The sequence below is a fragment of the Spermophilus citellus genome, assembly GCF_964194105.1.
Source record: "Spermophilus citellus genome assembly, chromosome: 10".
NCBI classification, from domain to species: domain Eukaryota; kingdom Metazoa; phylum Chordata; class Mammalia; order Rodentia; family Sciuridae; genus Spermophilus; species Spermophilus citellus.
This window is the reverse complement of record NC_138197.1, coordinates 44,582,236-44,597,571: the sequence shown is the minus strand read 5'-3', so window position 1 is coordinate 44,597,571 and position 15,336 is coordinate 44,582,236. Positions and strand designations below refer to the sequence as shown.

At 35.8% G+C, this 15,336-nt stretch overlaps 1 protein-coding gene across 1 annotated transcript in view; it reads left to right on the top strand.

Annotated features, from left to right (window-relative positions):
• PLCZ1 (phospholipase C zeta 1) overlaps positions 1 to 12,458 on the top strand; it is a gene marked incomplete at both ends in the record, with an annotated part of 48,980 nt that extends 36,522 nt beyond the window's left edge. The window contains 5 exons of the mRNA XM_081310801.1: positions 742 to 858; positions 1,865 to 2,034; positions 7,148 to 7,277; positions 11,471 to 11,620; positions 12,373 to 12,458. Of these exons, the coding sequence (XP_081166927.1) occupies positions 742 to 858; positions 1,865 to 2,034; positions 7,148 to 7,277; positions 11,471 to 11,620; positions 12,373 to 12,458 (653 nt within the window). The remainder of the gene's footprint in view (positions 1 to 741; positions 859 to 1,864; positions 2,035 to 7,147; positions 7,278 to 11,470; positions 11,621 to 12,372) is intronic.
• Between the last annotated feature and the right edge of the window lie 2,878 nt (positions 12,459 to 15,336).

Genomic DNA, 15,336 nt, shown 5'->3' with positions numbered 1-15,336 from the left:
TTGGAAAAAGATGAAATCTATGTTTGAAAATTTACTGGAGTTCTAAATGATGAAAGGTATGTGTTAGTTTTAAGTCTCAAGTAATTTAAAATGAATAGAAATACCAACAATGTTTTACATAGACATTATTTCAGTAAGAAAGATATTGAGGGTAAATAACATTATTGAGTGGTGGTGAGATTTTTAGTGAAAGACAGTAGAGATTGAATGAATTTGGGGAGAAGATGATGGAGTGGAGGGGTTGGAGCTGAACTGAATGAACTGAGGTTACCGTTAGGACCTGTGAATCCATGAAATGTTCAGTCAAATAAATTTAGCTAACATCATATAGCTTCATATGACTTACCATGTGATTCTATCCTGTTGTGAAAATCAAAGTTAGAAGAAATGGGGAAAGATGTTACTTTTGTTTTAAAAAAATAAATATATTTTATTTTGGAAATTTTATATATTCTTATAGTAAAATGAAGTTAATTTGGATTTGGAAAAAAAGAAATTAAAATGAATTCATTCTTTTCTTCAAGTGAATAATCAGTGTACATAAAATTATTATTAATCAACAAATATGATTTATACTATAAAAAGGCATGGGATTCATTTTGATTTTCCTGAATTACTAATAGATTTGCCAAAATAATATGTAACAACTTTATTGAAACTATTGTAGAATTATATAATACATAGTAGTAGTAGTTTATTTATTTTAAATCTTTCACAATGTTTTAATAATTTTTCTTGTAGCCTATGAGTTTATTTTTCACACCAAGAATTTCATTACCAGAATATATCCTAAAGCAACAAGAGCAGACTCTTCTAACTTTAATCCTCAAGAATTTTGGAATATAGGTTGTCAAATGGGTATGTTACATTGGGTTGTTTGCAAAAGTAAGTTGAATTAATTTTATGAATTAATGAAAAAATATATTTGTCACTGGGGGCACAAAATGATGAAGCATTGATTTCAAGATTTGAAGTCATTCCTAAATAGGTTGAAGAGGGTAAATCTAGGTGAGGGCTGGTGACATGGCAACCAAATTCATGAGGAGTTATCATGGGACATATGTGGTGGAGGAAGGGAACAAACTGAAATAGATGTGCAGACAACATAGAAGATCACATTCCTTTGCCAGAAAGTCAGGTTCAAGTCTTTTTCAGATCAACTGACCTCTGTCACTTAAACTTTGTAGAGATTCTATATTCATAGTCTTGAAAAATGAGTAGGATCGCACGGTGTGGTTATTTGTCCTTATAAGTTTCTCCTTATTCTAAGGGAACAGCTGGTGCAGTACTGGCACTAGCCAGTCGGAAAGTGCCTGGTTTTAGCCCATCCTCTATGGATTGTGGCAAGGCAGGTGGGCTCGGGGAGAGTGGGGGACTGGGGCTACTGCATGCAGTGGCCACTTATCAGGCTATATTAAGTTACTTCTATATTTTAGCAATTATCACCCTGTTTCTCACTAATCCTCACATGATAACAGCACCCATTTGACCTGAAAGTCTGTGATATAGTTGGTATCTTCACCTCTGACATTTAAAGTACCGATTTTTAAAATTTTTATATTTCTTGAATTTACCTGACATGTGGTTTGTTTACTGTGTAGTCTACACTGTGTACCATTTTGACTTCTTTACACAAAGCTAATTTAATTTTCAGATTAAACTTTTCACCCCATCAACATACATTAATACAGACACAGCAGGAGGAGAAAGTTTAGAAATCATAAATCATTAGGCTGGTGATATTTGTTCTCAGAATTATTTGAAGCAAAATAACCCATGGTTAGATTTCAATAAGTCATTTAACTGTGTCTTTTTAATTGTACCCCTAATTTCCTGACAATGTCAAAATACTTCTTTCTCACAGTGGCCTTGAATTTCCAAACTCCTGGTCTGCCCATGGATCTGCAAAATGGGAAATTTTTGGATAATGGTTGCTGTGGATATATTTTGAAACCCCAATTCCTAAGAGATGCTAAATCAAACTTTAACCCAAGTAAAATAAGAGACAGCAATCCACTTACACTTACAATAAGGGTAAGATTGATGACTTTTACTTATTTTGATTATTACATAAATAAGATAGCCTACATTAATATTTTTGAATTCCATTAGTTTTCTTTCATGCCTTTTAAGCTTATGTTAAATCATTTCAGGTACTATAATTTGGTGATATTTCAACATTTTTCCATATCTGAAAAATGCCTTTCTGTTGCATCTTTACATGAATGATTACCTGCCTGTGAATAGAAATATTGAGGCCAGAACTTTCTCTTCTCAAAGATCTATTTATACTATTCCATTGTATCTCAGCATTTAACATTGTTATAGAGAGGTCTGAGTTCAGTCCACTGATGACCTTGCTACTTTCCCCCCCCCCTTTAACTTTAAAGAATAAAGTTCCACCAGGAAATCGTTTGGAGCTGTCTTCCTTACATTAATCTCCAGAATTAATCTTTTGTAGTTCAGACCTTTTCCTCCCCTTATGTCTATGAACATGATTTGATTGCTTAGAAAGGAAAAGTGTCTGTATGCTTTTCTCCAGTGTCTGTCCTTTATGTCTACCAATTTATGTCAACTTTAGAACGTTCCCCTCTCCTCTGCATTTTAGGAGAGCTTTTTAACATTTGTTCTATCTGTTGATTTTAGTCTTCATTAGTTTAAATGTCGATGCAAAGTTTTCCCTCGCAATATCGGTCCCTCTTCCCCAGTTGTTATTTACCTCATACAGCTTCCTTTTTTCTGAACCTCCTTCTTATTCTTTATAATCTAAATGGAAAATTTATTTATTTTTAAAAAATGTCACTGAATCTTTTTTTCTTTTTTTATTGGTTGTTCACAACATTACAAAGCTCTTGACATATCATATTTCATACATTAGATTGAAGTGGGTTATGAACCCCCAATTTTACCCCAAATGCAGATTGCAGAATCACGTCGGTTACACATCCACAATTTTACATAATGCCTTATTAGTAATTGTTGTATTCTGCTACCTTTCCTATCCCCTACTATCCCCCCTCCCCTTCCCTTACATCTTCTCTCTCTACCCCATCTACTGTAATTCATTTCTCTCCTTGTTTATTTTCCCATTCCCCTCACAACCTCTTATATGTAATTTTGTATAGCAATGAGGGTCTCCCTTCATTTCCATGCAATTTCCCTTTTCTCTCCCTTTCCCTCCCATCTCATGTCTCTGTTTAATGTTAATCTTGAGAAATCTCTACTTGCATTTTTTTCCTCCACTTAATTGTGAGCAACCCTATTTTAAACTATACTAGCACCTCTCATTTGCAAATGAATTGGGTAGGTATAGTCTCTTTGGTCCCCTTCGATTTAACTAGCTGTTTCTAGAACCACATAAATCCCTATCAGAACCCGTTCTGGAATTTTGGTGAAGACTGATATTTCTATTTTTGGATTGGTTTATTGTGTCTCGTGCTGTTACTCAGTGCAGTTTTGTTGGCTCTTCTGACTGTTTAGAGCTCTTGCCCCTCATTACTTGGATGCCAGAGGTCCTGAAACAGTGAGCTTGAGTATACTTCTCTGGAAACTCTTCCTACCTCAGCTCTTTCCACTATCATGACATCACATGGTTTGGGAGACAAGTCTTATCTACTTCAGGCCCTGCCCATTTCAGCTCAGCAGTCAATGAGAGTTTTGAGAGTTGTTTTCCAGAAATTAATGTGGAAAGAGTATACAGTGAAGATGAATGGGATTGAAATGATGGTGGCCATGGCCAATGAATGATGGAGCTGACTTTACTTCTGGCTGTCCAGGATTTTGTGATACTAAACTAGGAGCATCTGTTGGAAAGGAAGAAATTGACTAAAATAGTAGATCACCAAAAACTGATTAGTTGACACTCTTTCTAGGATCTGGCAAAATAGTGACTATTGAGCTTATTATATAACAATACTGTAGTGTTGACAGCCTTTTTGCATCTTTAAATGGTTGATCTAGTGAGGTGTATCAGCCTCTTGTAAGATCCTTCCCATTCCACCTGAATCTCTCTTTAATGCCTTTTAAGACATATTCACTCTCAATTTAATCTGCCACCTGAGAGATTCTGTCTCACTTTCCTTTCTAACTAAATATCGTTTTGATTTTCTTTCACAAACATTCATTGTTTAACCACCAACAATACTGAAATCTTTAATCTGACCTCACTTTTAGAACCTAAGACTATTTTAATAGTTTATTTAGTACCCCTACCTATTTAATCACCAGTCTGTCAAACTTAATATTTTAAAACCTAAATATCTCTTCGTAGTTAAATCTACTTTTGATATTTTATTTATTTATCAATGAATGGTACCACACATACATCAGCTCAGACTAGAATATGGGAAGAAACAACTCAATCTTATACATCTTCCTCGTCTTTAAATCCTGCTGGTTCTATTCCTATCATCTCATTTATCTGTTCTCTAGGTCTGATCTCCTATGCTGCTGCCTGATTTCAGAAATTCAGTCACTGGGCCTCTTTGGCTTCCTAAGGGATTTTCAGATATCCTGTCTCAGTTTTTTTGATCCTTCTTCTGCAAGTTGATTAGAGAGATTTAGCTACAATGCTAATCTTATCTGCATACTTCATATTTATTTTTGCTTACTGGTTTCTTTTCTACTTAGGCCTTGACCTACTTCTCTATCCCTATTTCTCACCAACTCTAGCCTTAACTTTATTCTACACTTACATGGAAGTAGGATCCTTCTCTGATCACGATCCACCTCTATGTTGCATATGCTTTTTCTTCTGACCAAACTTTTCTTCCATCCTTTACCTCCTATTGCATTCTGACTCATTTTGCAAAACTTAGGAATCACTTCCTTTTGAAAGATTTTTCCTTGGCTAGGTTGTAGCTAGGTTTGTATTCTCCCTCTATTTTTCCATCACACCCTATCCGTGCACAAGCTATAGCACATACCACACATTATTATAATTATTTATTGACTTGTTATTTAACCTTATCCCCCACTTGTCTGTGCAAGAATTGTGTTTTGTTCAATCTTCTTTATAGTAACTAACACAAAGCCTATGCTCAATACATGTAAGTTAACTGAGTGAATGATTTCTTTTTCCTGTTGAGAATATAAAAGAGAATATATGTACCCATTTATCAGAAAGAGAATGTGGAAGATAGTTTGTGTGCACAGGTTCTTACAAATGCCACCTGCTAGCTGTTATGGTTGGATATGTGGTGTTCCCCAAAAGTTCATATGTGAGACAATGCAAGAAATTTGGAGGTGAAATGATTAGTTTATAAGAGGTGTAATCTGATCAGTGGATTAACCCGATGGTATGGATTAACTGGGCAGTAACTGTAGGCAGGTAGACTGTAGGTAGGCTGGAGGAAGAAGCCTCCTGGAAATGTGCCTTTGGGGTTTGTATTTTGTCCTTGGTGAGCAGAATTCTGATGCTTCCTGGTTTCCATGTCCTGACTGCTTTCCTCTGCTACACCCTTCTGCCATGATGTTCTGCCTCAACTCAGGTCTGGAGCTATGGGGTTGGCTGACCATGAACAGAACCTCTGAAACCGTGAGCCAAAGTAAACTTTCCCTTCTCTATGCTGTTCTTTTCAGGTCTTTCAGTCACGGCAACAAAAAAGTTAACCAAAACCCTTGTATTCTGAAGTTTCATAGAGGTATAAGTGGGGGGCAGTTAGACAGTCAGAGCTAGTGGCTCTCTCATCCATGGCTGTGTGAATTCTTTCTTGATTATTCTATGGAGATTTGTAGTTACTTTATGACTTGCACACATTGTGTGGAACATGACCTGGAAATCAGAGGGGATAATTTTACTCTTGGCTTTCTTATGTTCCCCATGTAGGCATTCAACATTTCTGGTTTAATCTTTGTCATCTACAAACAGCATTTAGGTTTAGATCAGTTATTTTCAAACTTATAAAAACATGGAATCACTATCTAGATTCAAAATCTTATGTGTAAGACCACAGGATGAAAGAGCCACTCTGATTGCCCAGCAGCAGGGTTTTCTGTTTTGACATCCCCTCTTCTGCAGTGCCTCTTACAGGGGCTTTGTTAATTAGAGTTTCATATTCAATTATGTATACTAAAATTAGGAATTAGGCAATGTTTTATTTTGTTTGGCCTGAGGCTTACCAAAGCAGAGCTTCTCCATTTTGGTAAAGGTCTGCTATCTGATTTGCTGATAGTTAGCTGGTAGATACTGATATTTGGGACCAGTGTACTACAGGTCTATGTTCTTTCTAAAAACTTGATGTGTAATTATGCTGATTGAGGCCCGATGAATATTGATTGCTAAATATTTGTAATCACTCAGGTTTCTAGCAAATGCCATAATAAATGTCCCTCCTTCTAACCCTCTGTACATCTCTCCCACCCTCCTTCTATTTTTCTTAAAAAACCCCTAACTTAATTATTTATTATTCCTCTATATAGTCTTCAGGAATTAAAGTTATGACCTAACTTCCATTTCTTACCCTAAGTTAGTACATTATAAATACCTTTTTGGATTCAGTTTGTTCCTAAAAGTAAAGCAAAGTTCTGCTTTAATAATTAGCTTGGCTAATAAATATCTAAGTAAAACTATTATTAATTACTTTGTTTAACATTCTTTTGATACCCAGTCTCTAATATGCATATGAGATATGTGATTTTTATCAAACTCAGGTTACTTATGACAATACAGATAAAACGGACAATGCAAAATTTGATAAATTATTCAAACATTAATTTATCAGAAAATATTATAATGAATTATGAAAATTTTTTTTTACATTTGAGAAGGAATATTCATTTTACTTTTAATTTTTTTCAGTATACTTAGTATGAATTTAGGAATAGCACCTGGTATAAGAACCCCCAAGCCAGAATTACATAAAATATGGTAATGACTCAAACCCTGGATCTTGTGGATTCTGCTGTACTAAACATATTTTAGTAAAATGGAATGATTTAGACATGGTCTTAGTATTTATTGTTATCTATTGATACTTGAGAGTAAAAGACTTTGATTCTAAAATTTGCCTTGTGTTACAGATTCAATTTTGTAGGAACTGATAGAGTCTATCAATTTTTTTAGACTATGCAATTGATTTTATTTTGAAATTGTGTTAATGCAGTTTAATATTTTGCTAAATTCTCATGTTCATATGCATTTGTGCAGCTCATCAGTGGTATCCAGTTGCCTCTTGGTAACTCATCCTCTAACAAGATTGACACATTAGTGATTGTGGAAGTTTTTGGTGTTCCAAATGATCATATGAAACAGCAGACTCGTGTAGTTAAAAAAAATGGTGAGCTCCTAATATATCTTATTAGTCTTCTTGTTGGAAAGCTTGCAAATTACACACACACACACACACACACACACACACACACATTTGTTATTCCTAAGGCAAAGGTTGTTATGTTGAAGATTACCGAAATGTTAACTGAAAAACAGTTCAATAGTGATGAGGTTATTTAGGTATGTTTTCAGATAACAGATAGAAAAATTAGAATAATTTATCTGACATGCAAAATTATTGCTGTTTTCACTTTTACCTCCTTTTTATGTTTTCTTCCATATTTCTGAGAGACATTTTGACAGCTGCAAATCTAGTTAGTGTGTAATCTTTGTATTAAATGAAAATCTCATGATTGTTCTGACACAATGTATTACACATTTTTACCTCACTGCTTGAATTATTTTAGATCAAAGATCTGTAGCTTCTGACTCAGGCTAAAGAAGTTATAAAAACCTACTGATCCAATATTTAGATTCATAATGCAGTCATTTTTGCCAAAAGAGAAGTGCAGGATTGGAAGGAATGACTTAGGTAAGATTTTCCACCTTCCAGTATCCAGGGACATTTTATGTAATTTCAGTACTGGCATTATCATTTCTTCTCTGAGGTTGAAATTACTAAGGAAATGTTGAAAAGGATAGGCTCCTGGGATTAAGCCCTAGTCAGGATCACCTTAGAGGAGACCTTGGAACTGATCCTTGCATCTGGAATCCTCTTTAAATAGATATTTCCAGAGCATAGTATATTTCATTTCAGGGTCTGGAAATATGCTCTAGACTAAATGACATTGGTAGAGGATCTGGTGTGGTCTTGTTCTTCTTCTTTCTTAAAAATTTTTATTTGTTCTTTTTAATTGTACATGACAGTAGAATCTATTTTGATATATTTATACAAGCATTGAATATATCTTATCCTAATTAGGATCCCAGTCTTGTGGATGTTGAAATTCAATGTTGAAACACAATGTTGAAATTTAATGTAGTATATTCATATATGTACCTGTGTGTGCATATATATATATATATTTGCGGGTGGGGGCTGTACCAGGGATTGAACTCAGGGGCACTGAGCCACATCCCCAGCCTTACTTGGTATTTTATTTAGAGACAGGGTCTCAGTGAGTTGCTTAGTGCCTTGCTTTTGCTGAGGTTGGCTTTGAACTTGTGATTCTCCTGTCTCAGCCTCCCAAGATCTGGGATTACAGGCATGTGCCACCGCGCCCAGCTGAACATATGTTCTTATATGTCAGATTAATTCTGCAGCCTTTCCTATTCCTATCCCTCTGCTTCTCCCTTCATTCCTCTTTGTCTTATTCACTGAACATCTATACTCCTCTCTCCTCTTGCTGTGGCTTAGTGAACACATATCAGACAGAACGTTACACCTTTGGTTTTTTGGGATCGGCTTATTCTACTTAGCATGGTAGTCTCCAGATCCATCCCCAAATATGGAATACTTCACAAATTTGTGTGTCACTTTTGTGCAGAGGCCAATAATCTCTGCATCATTCCAATTTTAGTGTATGTGCTGCTGAAGGGACCATAGTCTTATTTTTCTTGAATGATAATTTTGAACAATGTCCACAGACTGCTTCATTTGCACTCCCCTAATCCTTCCCCAGCATGGACTCTAAGGCAAAAGTAATGGAGAAAAGATTTGGGAAATTTTTGCTGCCTCGTTGCAGGTTATCCATTGGATGGGATATTGGTGAGGAGTTATTGCTTTATTTGTCACCCCTTAGATTGAAGCCTCATTCCAGTGGCCGAGTCAAAAAGTAGTAACTGCTGTGTGAAGAAGCTTAGAGTAAGCCACCTCTTGTCCCCCCCCATCCTCTACTTGAGTCTTCGTGGCAAAATATGTAGAACCAAAATTCTAGAATTTTGATCGTATCCCTGAACTTTATGGAACTGTTCCATAGAAATTCAGTTAAGTTCATCAAATCAGAGCTCTTGCTATGCCAAAGACCTGGTGCTCTAACAAGTATGAAAGGACTTAAAATTTCGGTTTATTAAATATATTCTGTATTTCCCAATTATTAAATATATTATCCTGCATTTATCAATTAAATTTATTATAAATAGCTTACAGTTCAAGTATAGAGATGAGATACAAGTAAAACATTATGATGTGAATTCATTAGTTCTTCAAAGAGAGTAGAAAGAACTGTATGGGCAAAGGGCATTATTTTGAGATGGCTCTTGGAGAATATGTAGATTTTTTTTTGCAAGGATTGAGAATAAGAGCATTTAAGGAAGAAAGACTAATTAGTCCTAAAGCATAAAGCATAAAAATTTAAACATGCTGAGGAAAAGCCAAGAAACTCAGGGTGGGTGGAGTACAGGGTGCCTAGGAAAGGTTAGTGAAAGCAAAAGAAGAATATAATATTGGAGGTGGTTATGGAAAATTGCAAAAGCCACACTGAGCTCTTATGGACTTTCTTAAGATTTTTAGAACAGGAATATGATACTAAAACAGAGTTCAATGTTAGGAGGATTGTGTCTGTAGATCAGGTGGGAAGAAGGGTATGAGAGGGAAATAAGAAATAAAAGAGAGTCAGGGTATGCATTCAATGAAGAAAAGATGTAGAAATCAGGTGGTAAGGAAAGCTGTGACATCAGAAAAGTAATAAAGGAATGCATGTGAGGAACATTGTGCAGGAGTAAAGGTCTAGATGCGTGGACAAGAGGGATTGCAAGAGTTTAACAACTGGGGTGACAGTAATGTCATTATCGACATGAGAGTCTGGGAGGAAAAGGATCATATTTGGATAAAGTGAGAAGGTAATTCCTTAGTTTTTGTCATATGTAGAAACTACATTAATCTCTATCAAATTTCATATCCTGGATTGCCTTTATTTTGACAACTAAAATTTAGGAGACTCTCATCTAATACACATTTATGTGTGTGTGTGTGTGTGTGTGAGAGAGAGAGAGAGAGAGAGAGAGAGAGAGAGAGAGAGAGAGAGAGAGAGAGAGACACCAAGACAGATAGAGACAGAGGGATATATAGTGATACAAAGGAAGGAAAGGAGGTAGAAATGGTAGATATAATGAATGGGGTTGGAGAAGGACAAATATAACTCAGTTTTAAGAATTTTCTGTAGACAGTGTGTAGTGTCTATAAAGAATTAACTCTAAATCTGCTCCTGAACTCTATATGTTTCTTTCTCTTCTTAGGTCAAGGTACTAAAGTTATTATCCCAGCGTGAGCCAATTAGTTTACAGTTTCCATGAGCATAGACCACATCCTGGATTGCCATTTGCTAAATGTGCCTTTATGACCACAGGTGCAACTCAGAAAATGTAGTGTTAGTATAATTAGTCACAAATTCATCAGTGCTTCTGAAAAGAACAGAAACTATTGACATAGCAAGTGTAGCATTCCTTTATACCTGGAAAACAATATATATTATTTCTTTCCAAACCCTTGAGTTTTTACTGAGTAAAATAAATATTTGAGCTGAATGTGTGTATCTTGATTCCATTAAATTATGCTCTACATTTTGTATAATTTGGGTCATAATCTAAAACCATTTGGATTTCTTGCTTTGGCAAGGAATTGGTTGTTTTGGATGATTTATTTTGTCAGAGAAAAAAATTATTCATCCACTTTGGATCTTGAAATGATCACTTAGTCAAAAGAAAGATGAAGATCCTGGCTGTAGAGAATTCATTATCTAGTTTTTAGTTCAAAAACTATGTTTGGAGATATTTGTGTCATAGGACCTGGAATCGAGAAATGGTGTTAACTTCATGTCTCAGTTTGTTTGTTCAGGGAATGCCTAGGCACATCAGTCATATTGCAGGATGATTTGAAGTTTCTGCTCTGAAATCAAGACTCTCTGTGTATGGACTTCTCTACCACTAAGTTACTATGTATGTGAAACCCTAGGAAGTACTGTAACATCTTTGTGGCTCAGTTTTTTAAATCTGGGAATGGGGGCAGTAATAATCCTGATGAGTCATTGTGAGAATTAAAGGAGGTGATCTATGTAAAGTTTTTAGAACATAGCTTAGCCAATATTGTTACTATTATAACTTATTTCTCATAGAGAGAATTAAAACTCCAGTGCTCTGAAACACAAGCTATGTTATTATTATTATCAAAGTGTTGAAAAATTTGAAGAGTAATTGTTACTTATTTTTTCCCTAGAGATGGTGTCTATGATTTTTTTTTGTATCTACTCCTTTATATTTCAGCTTTTAGTCCAAGATGGAATGAAACATTCACATTTATTATTCAAGTGCCAGAACTGGCATTGATACGTTTTGTTGTTGAAACTCAAACTTTACTAACTGGAAATGAATTTCTTGGGCAATATACTTTACCAGTTCTATGCATGGACAAAGGTAATGCTCTTAAAAGTAAGATGATTATGTGAACATTAAACATACCCTGTCTTTATCAAAGGCACACTTTGAAATACCAAACACCTCTATCTATTGAAGTAAGATGTAAAGGAAAATTTATGTATTCACACCTATTTTCTTTCCATGGAGTTTCAGAAATGTCTTCTCATGTGGAAGGTAGAGTGGGGCTGTGGGCTTCCTAGGTACACTTAAGTAAATAAACGTGGTGTGTGTGTGTTTCTTTACATGGATCATAGTTCTCTGTCTCAGTGAAGAGTAGTCATAACTACCATAGGAAATAAGGGAAAGGGATCTGACTTATGGAAGAGGCAATGATTCACTCTTGCCTGAGGAAAAGAGACTGGGGCCAGAGATGATCCTTGTCCCACCCTTTCCAGGGCTGCCAGGGTGATTTATACTATGCTCCTAATTACCTTGCTTCAGCATGCTTACTTTTCTAACACCATCTGAGATGTACCTAGGAAACTGTCTTCTCGAAGCAGAGCAGTGGCTAATTTTGGAGTATGCTGTGTGCTCAGTTCAGGCGCACATAATTCTGGAAGTCAGAATAGAAATTGCAAATATTTAATTTTTTTGTGTGGAAAATTAACATTCAAGATGGAACTATAATTCTACAGCCATGGTTTTAAGTGTACATTTACAAAATGCACCTTCTTTCTCAGTAGCGCTTTTGGGTTCATAACTGATTAATTTGTTGTTATTATTTTAATTCAATACAATTCCTTTTGCAGGTTACCGTCGTATTCCTCTGTGTTCCAAAACGGGTGAGAGTCTTGAGCCTGCTTCACTGTTTGTTTATGTTTGGTACATCAGATAGCAACAGAGAGTACCTGACACATTGTTAGCTATACACCACAATAAAACAGCCAAAATGAATGTCCATAGCTTTTCTTTTTTTTAATCTAAAGCAAAATAGTTATGTATAAAAACAGAAATATTGAACTCATTCACTTCATCAGGACTTTGCTTTAAATAATGCAAAATAGAGCAGTGGAAAAACAAAAACAGGAACTTCAGTGGGTTCCCCCTTTTCCCAGGTGGGGTTCTTATCTGCTGGTTCTCTGTCCTTATCACCAACACTGCTTTTTCAACTTGCTTCCATCATTTTTAATGAGTAGAACTTACAGGCTTTTAAAACATGTCTGATTGTATAAGATATGTTGGCAAATATTCAACAGTATGAACGATGTGAAGTGTGAGTGTTTTAACTCCCAGGCACCCACTACTGCATATTTTAGTGAGAAGAAATTAGATTGCCAGGCCCTCTATGCCCTTTTTTATCCTTGAGAGTAATTAGCCCTGAATTCTCATGCTAGTTCTTAGATACTGTGCACTGTATTTGGTACCCTGTAATTAAACAGACATCTTTATAAGTGCATATGAAATTGATGTGCATTCAAACTATATTTAGGCTCCATATCTATAAAAGAAAGCTACTATGGTGCCTTGCATGCTTGGAGCTTGAATTAATTTGCAATATTCTGATTCTGTACTAAGTGAACTTTCAAGACTGTCTCTGGGTGAGCACAAGATTCCTGTGCTACTTCTCACACTGGACTTCTCACCATCTGCAGAACTTTGCTTTACTAAATGCTATGAAAAATATGAATCTTTTTTAACTGTTCTTCAAAACAACAGGGGTTTTAGCACTTATCCTGCCATATTGTTGTCTCATGTGTGATGTGTGAAAGCCCTCAGGACAATGTTCGATAAATAAAGGTGGTCTCCAGTAGATACTTGTTGAAACTAAATCCAATCTTTGGACAAAACAAAACAAAACAAAAATGACTATTTGTTTGAGCTGTATACTAATGTATTATTTCTTGATGACCACAAAATGTAAAATAACCCATCAAGCATATTTGATATTTGTTTACCCTCAGCAACAAATATTAAAAATACAAATACCTGTGTGAATTTAAATTTCCAAGCCATAAATAGTCAGATATATCCTAGATAGCTCAATGCTGTCTGGATTTAATTTTTTGGAAAATTAATATTCCACAGAGTGCATTTTTCTCAGTAGGTGTTCACAGCCAGTTCTTAGAGGGATGTTTCCAGTTTGCAGATGATGATAGATCTTATTTAAATCATCTGTTGTCCAGCCTGACAGCAGGTGGGATGTTCAGCTCATTGACCCAAGACCTTCTCTAATCTCCTAAAGCCATTTGAAAATCTGCAATCTCATGAGATTTGAAGACTTTCATCAAGTGAGTTTTGCAGGAAAATTCATTAATACTACAGTGAAATTAACTTCTATTTCTGGTATTTACCATGCAGCTCTGAAATAAGGGAGAAAAAAGGATGCATTTCCTTATCTTATCTTCAGATACCCATCAAACTCACCTCAGTGACTTTGAAAACCAACTATTTCATTTTTTAATATTTTACTCTCCATCAGAAATACAATTAAGAGTGCAATATTCTTGTCCAACAATCTTATGATGTCTTATGATATTTTTTTTCCACAAGAACCTTTAATACATAGTACACATAGAAACTCCATGACCAAGGAATGTTCTCACATTTAGAGAAGATTGGGAATAGTGCGAGAAGCCAGCTTTGACTCTTCCTTTTAAAGCGTAATTCATTTGTAAGAAACAGTAATGTTATGAGTTGAGGAAAAAAAGAAGAAAAGACTAAATGAACTCCTGGACTGTGGTGACTGAAGACCTTTTAAATTAAACTCAGTTTAAATATCAGTTCCTGGGGTCAGTGTTGTGGCTCAGAGGTACAGCGCTTGCCTAGCATGTATGAGGCACTGGGTTCGATCCCCAGCTCCACATTAAAAAAAAAAAAAATAAAATAAAATAAAGGTATTGTGTCCATCTACAACTAAAAAGAAAAAAAAATCAGTCTTTCAGGGAAGCCAACCATATTCTCTCAGATAAAGTTGTATTCCTTGGTTTATGCCTCCTAACAACTGATAAAAGTGACAACTAGGAACTGACTTTGCACCATCAACTAGGCCTTGGAGATGCTGGGAGCTGGATCTGGTTCAGTGTCAGGGTGAGGTGTTTCCTTGCTGACCATAATGACTTTGCAGAACATCAATCCAAACAAGGTTGTTCTATGTTATGGAGCAACAGGACAAAAGCAGAGGATCCCTTTTTAATGACTCAACACATTTCAACAAGTATGAATATTTTCAAAACACAAAAATGCCCTATATTGCCAGGTATGGTGGCACATGCCTGTAATCCCAGTAGCTCAGGAGGCTGAGACAGAAGGATCATGAGTTCAGGGCTGGTTCACCAATTTATCGAGGCCCTAAGCAACTCAGTGGGACATCTTCTCTAAATAAAATATTAAAAAGGGCTGGGGATGTGGCTCAGTGGTCATGTGTCCCTGGGTTCAATCCCTGGTTAAAAACAAACAAATGCTATCCTGGAACAGGAATGACTTGGTTCTTTACCTTTTGTTTCAGTTTGTTCCTGTGTGTAAGATTTAGTCCAATCATACCATTGCCCTCTATTTTTGATGACATTCGATATAGAGGGGAGCTTTACTTCCTTGACCCTCCCTTACACCGTCTAACCCAGCCTAAATGCAAGAGTGAGCCTTGCTAACACCCTCCTGTGGAGACAACTCTTGAACCCCTATAGCATGCACCTCAATGAGCAATGAGCAATGAAACCAGGTGTGTGTCCCCAGTGGTCTGTGGCTAAAGAAGAACGACACAGACTCTTCTTTAC